Source organism: Prionailurus viverrinus, chromosome A2 (assembly GCF_022837055.1).
Source record: "Prionailurus viverrinus isolate Anna chromosome A2, UM_Priviv_1.0, whole genome shotgun sequence".
Lineage (NCBI taxonomy): Eukaryota > Metazoa > Chordata > Mammalia > Carnivora > Felidae > Prionailurus > Prionailurus viverrinus.
In genome coordinates this window covers 9,777,051-9,788,172 of record NC_062562.1, presented here as the reverse complement: position 1 = coordinate 9,788,172, position 11,122 = coordinate 9,777,051, and the positions used below count along the sequence as shown (strand labels likewise).

The following is an 11,122-nucleotide window of genomic DNA, read 5'->3' as shown; positions in this document are numbered from 1 at the left end:
TATGGGGAAATGACCCTCAATGAGAGGTAGTTGTTTTGTTGTTGTTCTTGTTGTTGTTGTTTGTTTGTTTTTTTGAGAGAGAGGGAGAGGGGGAGTAGGCAGGAGACAGGGGAAGAGGCAGAGAGGGAGACAGAGATAGAATCTTAAGCAGGCTCCAAGTTGAACGGGGCTTGATCTCATGACTGTGAGATCACAACGTGAGCCAAAATCAAGAGTTGGAGACTCGACCGACTGAGCCACTAACGTGCTTCTCAGTGAGAGGTTTTATACGCAGTTGTCTGAACTAAACTGAAATAACAGAGGTACCATGAATGCAGGCTTCAAATACAAGAATAAATACCAAGAACAGTCAGCAGCAGATTATAATAATTGTCCTTACTTCTGTTCATTGCTGCATAACAAGCCATTTAAAAGAAAATGATTTAATATAATGCTTTTATTACCAAATGATATTGTATGCTGGGGATTGTTCTGAGCTGTGCTTGTCTCCTCATGAGTCTATAGTGAGCTGTGAGACTCTACACTGTTTCTTTTCTTTTTTTTTAATTTTTTCTTAAAGTTTATATATTTTTGAGAGAGGCAGAGACAGGATGCGAGTGGGTTAGGGGCAGAGAGAGAGAGGGAGACACAGAATCCGAAGCAGGCTCCAGGTTCTGAGCTGGCAGCACAGAGCCTGACGCGGGGCTTGAACCCACAAGCTGTGCGATCATGACCTGAGCTGAAGTCGGACACTTAACCGACTGAGCCACCCAGGTGCCCCAACTCTACATTGTTCCTAAGGCTCATCCATGATGTCATGTGTGACCACGGGCCACTTCTCTTCTGAACAAGTATATGATCAGTTAACTCGATTTCTGAATGCATTTTTATCTTCTGTTTCACAGGGGAAAAAAGAATATCAAGAGTGAATGATTTTAATTTACATCTACTGTTCCTATATTCATATATGACACTTTGCTTTCTTCCTACTGAGAAGAAAAAGCTCCTGTCCCGACTCAGTATGAATCAGCTACCTCTGCTCTATATTTCAAACTGATCCTTATGATGCTAGATTTTTTTCCCTTCTAACTAATTTAGTGGGGGTATAATCATGTGTTATAAACTGCATCTATTCGGAACATATGATTTGATGAATTAAGGGAGCCACACAAACACTAAAGTACCTACTGCACATTCCTATTTGATGTTCTTCAAGAAAATGCACAACCTTGATGACTTCTTAATCCAGCTGTTAAAATGTAATCTCCCTTGGCCTCAGCTTCTTTATTTCCGAAAGTAACTTGGGACCGTAAACGTAACTTCAAATGGATGTTGCAAGAAATAAATGAGGCGTGTGGACATATTTCGTTGAATCCGAAGAAAATGCTCAGCCGTAAAGTTGTATGTATGCATATACGTGTGTTTCTCTGTATACATTTCTATTTCAAATAAACACACCTACACATGGGTACCCCAACACAGAATCATTTTTAAAAATATTATTATCTGAGTGTACTTGGCACACAATGTTACACGAGTTCGTGTGTACGACGTAGAGATTCAACTTCCCCGTACATTATGCGGTGCACAGCACAAAGGCAGCTGCTGCCTGTCAGCCTACCAGGCCATTGCAATATCATTGACTATATTCTGTCCGCTGTGCCTTTGATTTCCGTGACTCATTTATTCCACAACTGGAAGCCTGTACCTCCCACTGCCCTTCACCCATCCTCCCCACCCCCCTCTGACAACCACGAATTTATTCTCTATATTTATGGATCGGATTCTGCTGTTTTGTGTGCTTGTTTATTCATTTGAAGCAGACGCAATGGGGCACCCGAGTGGCTCAGTTGGCTGAATGTCTGACTCTTGATTTCCCATGGGGTCGTGGAATTGGGTTCCCCGCCGCACTGAGCATGGAACTTGCTTAGGATTCTCTCTCTCTCTCTCTCTCTCTCTCTCAATCTCTCCCTCTGCCCCTCCTCCACTCACACATGCTCTTACTCTCAAACAAAAATTTAAAAAATGAACACAGACTCATTTATGGCCTCTTATTTTATGTTGAAAGGAAATGAGTGACATTTGAAGAGTGTTGATATAAAAATAATAAATGTTTGAGTTAATATGCAATTGATAGAATGTAGACATGTAGACACAACAATTTAGTATAAACAATAGACATACATTCAAATGATGAATTACTTTTCTTATGGTAATGCGTCAAAGACAATAAAATCTGGAGCACGTTTGTATTTATGCACTGAGAAATTCTCTACCAGCTAAGGAGGATTAATATCTCCAAATTGATTTTAAAATTCTTCTACTTAAAGATGGGGTTACAACACAAAATGCCTTTACCCAGGGGGAACTATAGTGAATGAACGGAGAAGCTTAGTCTCAGCTTCTTAACAAAATTTTATTGGACAAATGTTTGTGTTCAAGTCCTAATACTAATGTACATTGACTACATTAGTGTTTTAAAACACATGTATGCTCTTACAGTTCTGGGGATCAAAAGCCTGAAGTCGTTCTCATGGGTCTGAAATGAAGATGTTTGCAAGGCTTGGTTCCTTCTGGAAGCTACAGGGAAGAATCTGTTTACTTTTCTATCCCAAGCTCATATCATAGTGCAAAATATGATCTAAATATATTTTATATAACTGACAAATGCTTCACACAGAGGGGCTACATGGCAGCTGTTAACTTGTGACATATTATGGAATTCCTAAATGTTTGGAAAATGTGTCATGAAGCTGAGCTATGTAGTGCTTGGGGTTCATATCAAAGGAACTCGTTGAAAAGGAAATAGGAATGTTCCATAGATAGCAGAGATTTGTCTCCACCACAAGCCAAGTGTTTGGACATCCAAGGCATCTAATCCACAAAGATTGTTCAGTTCAAGACTTGGGGGAAAAGCTGAAATCAGGGTTGGGATGAGATGCGGGGATGTCTGCCCTCTGGGAGGAGCAGAATTCAAGAGCAAGGAGTGATTAACACTGGGGTCACAGTCTATTGGGAATATGGAATCTCCAAAAATCTTTCCTTTGTCTCCAGACCAGTGTCCTCCAGGGAAATCATGTGCTGTACATTGGAGAGGCAGGAGGGGAACGTGCCTCATGAACAGACAGAGGAAACTATAAATATCTCCTGTGTGCTGTCCCTCTGCCTGTGCAACCTTGGGCTGATGGGACCCTGTTGTTGCTTCTGGAGTCTGAAGCTTGGCTGGGAGACTCATGCTAGCCTCCTTCCTGTCGTCTTGTGTAGGGACAGAGTTTAGTCACCACCAATAACCATCTGGAGGGAATTCAGACAGCCACAAGGAGACCTCTCCCTCAGAGCTCCCATCCAGGTGAGTCTGACACCCAGCAGGATCTTCAGGAAAAAATTAGGGAGAATCAAAGCCAGGTGCATTTACCTAAGGTCACCACACAGCCACCAGCCTAGCCCAGAACCTGGAGATCCCTATGGTCATTTGCTTGCCTGATTACCTAATGACCTCGTGGATGATGTTACAGAAAGGATTGCACATTGAACTCAGCCACACATGGGTGATTGCTGCCAGTGAAGTGATGGGAGGGGAGGCAGGAAATACTTCCAGTAAAAGTAGAACACGTCCAATGAGTCTTGCAGTTGAAGGGAGTAGGAAAATTAGGGATGGAGAGATGCGCAGTGAAGTCAGGACATTTCTTTTTAGTCTTTAAATGAGGAATCCTGTGGGGTGCCTGGGTGGCTCAGTGGGTTAAGCTGCAAACTCTTGATTCCGGGTCCGGTCATGATCTTATGGTTTGTGAGGTCAAGCCCTGCATCGGGCTCTGGCTGACAGCTCAGAGACTGGAACCTGCTTTGGATCCTGTGTCTCTCTCCCTCTCTGCCTCTCCCCCGTTCACACACCCTGTCTCAAAATAAATAACAAAACATTAAACAAATGGGGCATACTGGGCTGTGTTTCCATATTGATGAGAAATATCTAGACCAATTTACTGCTTGCATATACGACCTTGCAACATTAATTCATGAGACATATATTTTCACAGCGTGCTCTTGCTCTGGGTATTCGTATGACCGCCATGATGTGATAAGTAAAAACTATGGTTACCTAGCTTTGCTTTGCAATGATTTCATTATCTACGAGGTTGACTATATTTGTGGGTTAGTTATTCCTTGGTTACCTCATTTATGCATTGTCTCTAACGGGTCTTTGCATGTGTACAGTGGAGTCGGGGAGGTGCTACTGCCATTTCTGATTGCATTCTTTCTAAAAAGGAAGTGGATGAGGTGTTCGGTGTTATTTTCCCCACTTTGCCATTTACCATTGAGTTCGATTGTGTAATATGGGGTGAAATCTGTCAGTCGGTTATACTGTGTTCTCTCTCGTTATTTATTTATTTACTTATGTATGTATTTATTTGTTTGTCTTACTTCATTATCCTATACTGAGCTGTCACTAATACTCTTCACTTGCAAATTCTTGCTATAAACAAAAAGGAGTATACGTGGTATTTTGTACATTGCTTACAAATCACTGTCTATACACATTTCCACGTGCCTTCCCATCTCTGTTATTCCCTACAGTTCCTTTTGGCCCGTTGTGAAAAGATCTATTTGTGGAAGTTGCGTTATCTCTGACTACCACGGCTTCTTTACATTTGACTGAAGATCACCTTTACCCTCCATAAGCATATTTGAATCCATGCATCGTTATAAGAATATATTTATCATTTAGATACGGCTCCTTCACCAGTGATAAAGGTGATTCTATCGCATTCTTTTCTTTCCACGTGTTTGGAAGTGTGATCTGAAATCATTGGCCCACCTCGATACCACTAAATCATTTTATGCCTTTTGTACGTCGGTTTTAGAGTCTCACATAATTTTGTTTCACACAGTTGTTTTGAAACTTGATGGGGGGTGGGAGGGAGGAGAGGGTGGGTGATGGGTATTGAGGAGGGCTCCTTTTGGGATGAGCACTGGGTGTTGTATGGAAACCAATTTGTCAATAAATTTCAAAAAATAAATAAATAAATAAATAAATAAACATTAAAAAAGAAAAAAAAAAAAAAAAAAAAAGAAACTTGCCCTAATTTCACTCCTCCTGGAAGTCTTTATTCTTTCAGTTCTCATAAAGCTTCTCTTGCTATCTTAGGCGCACATACACATTCATAACCAGACGGATGAATGAATAGTGGCCTGTGGACAACATAAACGCTCTTTAGGTTTTAGGGTAGTCTTTTCTTGACCTGCGTCCACTCTTCCTTCTTCCTCAAAACTACCTCATGGACTTGTCTCCAACCGACTAGGGAAATGCTGATTCTTTATTTCAATGTCTGCATAATATCTCATGATACGGCTGTGCTACTCACACTTCGAAAGCTTTTCCTAGCTTTTCTCGATGCATTGCTATTATAACAATTCTGCAAAAATATTTTGAGATTGTTATGTGAAAAATCTGGTTCTCCACTGGAGGCAATACTGTCCCTCAGGGGGACACGACTTATTTGGGTGTCACATGGTGGGGGTGGGGGGGCTCAGGAAGAGCCAGGGATGCTCTAAACATGTTCAAAGCCCAGGACACACAGCACAGAGACCAGTCTTGATCAGAACGTCAAGGGTGCCGAGACTTAGAATCTCTGAGTTAAAGCATATCTGTGTTTTCACATTTGTCGCTGTCTTCAGGTTGTTTTCTCAACATCGCAGTGGTTCACATTCCTCCCAGAAAAATTAGAGAATCTCTTTTTTCTACCTGTTTAAAAATTTCAACCCAGTCAGCTCGAGAGACCTTGTTTTCTTCAACTGTTACTGAATTTGAGCCAATATGTACATATTTGATCACCAGGTTCATTGTTACATGTCTATTGTTATTATATGTCCATAAAGTCTATGCCTATTCCTCAGCTAGCAGCATTTCACATGAAGTTCACGGATTACCGTTTAATGCCTTGGGTTGGATATTATGTCCACAAAATGATTTAAATTTTATGTAGCTAAATATATCTATCTTCTTACTTCCGATTTTCCTGCCTTAATTACAATGATTTTGCTCACCTGTGGTTTGTATCTGCGTTTTTATGCACGCTCACTGAAAATGTACTGTTTCCATTTACTTCAAGATCTCTAATCCTCTGAATTGTTAAAATGTGCATACTAGGGAAACTTTATTTTCTTTCAATTGGATAGCCACCTTTGCCAGCCTTTAGGAAACAACCTTCACCCACTAAATTGGAATACAGTGGTGCCTGGGTGGCTCAGCCCATTGAGCATCTGACTCTTGTTTTCGACTCAGGTCATGATCTCATGGTTGGTGAGATCAAACCATGCATCAGTCTCCATGCCGAGCGTGGAGTCTGCATGGGATCTTCTGTATTATAAAAGTCTGATGGGTGTGCGTCTCACTTTGGCTCAGGTCATGATCTCGTGGTCTGTGAGTTGGAGCCCCGCATCGGGCACTGTGCTGACAGCTTGGAGCCTGGAGCCTGCTGCATATTCTCTGTCTCCCTGTCTCTCCTCCTCTCCCCCACTCACGCTCTGTCTCTCTCTCTCTCTCTCTCTCTCTCTCAATAATAAATAAACGTTAAAAATTTCAAATACAGGAAAGAAAATGAACATGCCACTCTCACTTGTCAATGTTATTTCTTCACGGGAAGCTCGTTCATTGGAATTCAGGCAACATTTTACATTGTTTAGGGGAATGATTATGGATCTGGCCAGCTTGAGTTATACTCCCTCCAAACTTAATCACGGGGGCTGGAATGAGAAGTCATGGTAAGAACACAGCCAGAGAAACAATGAATTGTGGTGTGTGTGTGTGTGTGTGTGTGTGTGCGTGCTTTTTGGAGTGGGATTCATCCTCAGAACAGGGGTACACGGTCTAATATATTCTGAGGTGAATACAGAAGCCAGAACTCAATCAACACACAGTACTCAGGAGGGCTCGATGTCAATTGACAGGAGACTTTGCAAGTAGAGTCTAAAAGACAAGCAGTACATAGTGTGGGTGAGTGACTCTGTTTTCTTGAGGGTTAACCAGCAGCGCCCATTTCCTTGAAACTGCCTGACACCATCTCTGATTCCCCTCCTGTTTACTCCCCTTCCTACACATGCTTCCTGTTTGGGACCCAAATAGCTCAAAGTAGGATCATCCTCGGGGCCTTAGCAGAGGCCATTCCCTCAGCCAGCACACACTTCCCCAGACATGCTCGTGGCTCCTGCCTTCCTTTCCCTGAGGTCTCCATTCAGATGTCACCTTGTTCACTGTTCTTGACTGAACACCAATTACAAAATAACACTTGTATCCACGCTCTCCTTTACACCTACTCTTGTTCTCTTCACAGCACTTGACACCCTCTGATGTCCTATTGATATTTTGATTTCCTTCTGTTCCTTCTCCATCACTGGATTATACTGGCTTTTGATTTTCCCGGACTCATTGCCTCAACAATGCCTGGAATATGTTTGACCCTCACTACAACTTCCTGACAGCAAAATACAAGTCGTAGCATTGCAACAATGTGAGTGATACTGTTCATGTGAAAATTAATGATGTCTCCCATCATCTTTCCTCGTGGTCAGTGCAACCTCATGGAACCAGGAAATGATACACGGACATCAGAATTTCTGCTTCTGGGGTTTTCAGAGGGTCCAGATCTGCAGCCCCTCGTATTTGAGCTTTTCCTCTCCATGTACCTGATCACTGTGTTTGGCAACCTGCTCATCCTCCTGGCCGTCAGCTCTGACTCCCGCCTCCACACGCCCATGTACTTCTTCCTGGCCAACCTGTCCTTTGTAGACATCTGCATCACCTCCACCACCGTCCCGAAGATGCTCTGGAACATCCAGACACAGAGCAAAGTCATAACCTATGAGGACTGCATCACACAGGTGAACTTTTTCATAATCTTTTCAGGATTGGACATCTGCCTCCTGGCCATTATGGCCTATGACACGTTTGTGGCCATCTGTCACCCCTTACACTACACGGTCATCATGAACCCCCGGCTCTGTGCACTGCTGGTCCTGATGTCCTGGATCACGAGTGTCCTGCATTCCTTGTTGCAAACTTCAATGGTGTTGCGCCTGTCCTTCTGTACAGGCTTGGAAATCCCCCACTTTTTCTGTGAACTCAATCAGATGATCCAACTTGCCTGTTCTGACACCTTTCTTAATAACTTGGTGATGTATTTTGCAGCTATCCTAGTGGGTGGCGGTCCTTTCGTTGGGATCCTTTACTCTTACTCCAAGATAGTTTCCTCCATACGTGGGATTTCATCAGCTCTGGGCAAGTATAAGGCATTTTCCACCTGTGCATCTCACCTCTCGGTTGTCTCTCTATTTTATTGTACTGGCCTGGGAGTGTACCTCAGCTCTGCTTCTACCCAGAGCTCCGACTCAAGTGCCACAGCCTCGGTGATGTATGCGGTGGTCACGCCCATGCTGAACCCCTTCATCTACAGCCTGAGGAACAGAGATATAAAGAGGGCTCTGAAGAGATTCTCTGCGATGGCAGTTAGAAAAGGTCCAATTGTCCTGCGGTTGAAGAATTTCCCAGGATTGCAAGCCTCAAGGTCTTAGCGTCAGAAATTGCGTTTCGTTTTTTTAAGCAGATTGTAGACATAGAGTTTGTTTCTCTCATTTATTTCCCGGAATTTTTATTTTTTCAACCACTCAGTACAATTTAGTTCCTCATTTTAAGTTTTTCCCTCTCTGTGATCCAACATTTTCCCCGTCATCTTTTTCTTTTATTTCTAAATCGATTTGCAAGCTGTGATATGAGAAAATTAGGAGTTCTCATTTGTCTCATGGAACTGCCTGGATTTCTTAAGAATAATTTCTTCACAGGGGCACCTGGGTGGCTCAGTTGGTTAAGCATCTGACTTCGGCTCAGGTTCCTGGTTCCCGAGTTCGAGCCCCACATTGGGCTGTGTGCTGATAGCTCAGAGCCTGGAGCCTGTTTCAGATTTGTGTCTCTCCTTTTGTCTCTCGCCTCCCCCCCCCCCCCCACTTATGTTTCGTCTCTGTCTCTTCTCCCTCAAAAAATAAAAAAAAAACATTAAAAATTTTTTGAAGAAAAAAGAATAATTTCTTCACCAATGACAAAATCATTCCACATAATAATGATTTTAGTTTTACTAAAGGAATACTCATTTGTTACCTCTCTGTTGGAATAAATTCAATTTGGCAAATAGGCCATTTCTATTCTATTCTATTCTATTCTATTCTATTCTATTCTCTATTCTATCCTATTCTCTATTCTATTCTATTCTATTCTCTATTCTATTCTATTTATTCCATTCTATTCTATTCTAACTCTGGGACCACAGTTTTTCACTTTGTGTCTGTCATTCTTTTGTATATCACTACAATAACTGCTCTTCCTGATGAACAGATAAGTGTGTTTTATAAGAGACCATTAGCTTTTTTCTCCAAATTAGGATCCTGTTCTCTTTTCAGGCTCTATGTCCCCAGTGCTTACATTAGTCACTGGCAAATCTGATTATCCAAAACTTGTCTACCAGTGGAGTCTACACGGAAACAGAAATTCAAAAAAGTAGAATGACTTAATACGGCCTTGGAGTCAAAGATGACTTTGACTATGATAAAGCAAATTTTAAATTCTCCTTTGTAGGGGCGCCTGGGTGGCTCGGTCGGTTAAGCGTCCGACTTCAGCTCAGGTCATGATCTCATGATCCGTGGGTTCGAGCTCCGCGTCGGGCTCTGTGCTGATGGCTCGGAGCCTGGAGCCTGTTTCGGATTCTGTGTCTCCCTCTCTCTGTGACCCTCCCCCGTTCATGCTCTCTCTCTGTCTCAAAAATAAATAAACGTTAAAAAAAAAACAATTTTAAATTCTTCTTTGTATTACTATGCTCTACATTTCTTCTCAAGCTGTACATCTCTCAATCAAGTATGGAATAGCAGTGGCAGTGTTTAAGGGGATTTACTCGCTGGGGTGAATGATTGGTTACTTATTGCCGTCAAAAGACTCATAAATAAAAACAATAAAATGGTCCTGAAAGAAATTAAAAAATACATAAATAAATGGGATGGCATCCTGTGCTCATGCTTGGAAGATTTTTTATTTAATTTTAGGATGGTTTTAAAAATGTTTTCCAAGGATACCCCATTTTTGTTATTTTCAAATTATCATTGAATCTGTAGATCTTCGGGTTAGTATTGCCATCTTCACAACTTTAATTCTAACTTAAATTTCTCCTCACGAGGGACCTAACGAGGGAAATTTCTCCTAAATTTCTCTTAAATTGCTCTCAGTCTGGGCTCCACATCCAGGACCCGCAGCATCAACACCACCAGGGAGCTTGTTAGAGAAGCAGGGTCCGTGGGCCCCTGGAGACCTGAGGAATCAGAATTTGCATTTCAACTACAGTCCCTGGTGAATTGTGTGCACAGTGGAGAAACCTCAGTGTGGAACAGGTTTCCTCACCTTCTCGCCATTGACCCTTGGAGCTGGGTAACTGTTTTTGTCGAGTGCTGTCCTGCGGCTGATGATATTCAGAAGCAGCTCTTCAGACATGGACAAAAATCCCAAGAGCAACTCTGGTGGGAACCACTTCCCAGAGTTTCAGAACCAGAAAATCCTGACATCATTCCAATTAAGACTACATGCTGATTGGTTTGTGCCTTTGAGCAGCACATTGAATTCCTCTGAGCCCATTTCTACAATACAGAAACAGCTCATGAAAGTACTACATCATAGATTGTACTTTTGTCAAAATTAAACCATAGAATCCCTTTAGTGTGCTAAGCTAGTCTATGCTGCAGAAAATCGAAACGTATCTCTTATAATTAATAAACACTTCATTATGAGGGAAAAATGACAGTTTGTAACTTGTGATCTAATAATGAAATTCCTACTTGTTTCTGCTAAACTATTACACAACCAAAGAGGTTAGTACCCCAACTTTTTAAAATTCATTTATTAAAATTCAAGGATCCAAGAAGCTCAGGGAGTCCCCGAGGGACTGTGAGTAACAGTAACTTCCTTGTTTCTGGCAGCTTTGCACCCAACCACCTCCCCCGATGCCCAGCAAAAACCATGTGAGAACACATTTGCCTCCCCCAAAGACGAAAGTGCCGATATCTTCCTAACGTCAAACACCTTACATATGGCGGGGCCAAGGGAAAATATGAGCAA

The 11,122-nt window shown here is 42.2% G+C and overlaps 1 protein-coding gene across 1 annotated transcript; it reads left to right on the top strand.

The window, feature by feature from the left end:
• The first annotated feature begins 7,512 nt into the window (after positions 1-7,512).
• Positions 7,513-8,544, top strand: LOC125160217 (olfactory receptor-like protein OLF4). The gene has a single exon (XM_047848957.1). The coding sequence runs from the start codon at positions 7,513-7,515 to the stop codon at positions 8,542-8,544; it is 1,032 nt and encodes a 343-aa protein (XP_047704913.1).
• Positions 8,545-11,122: the final 2,578 nt, after the last annotated feature.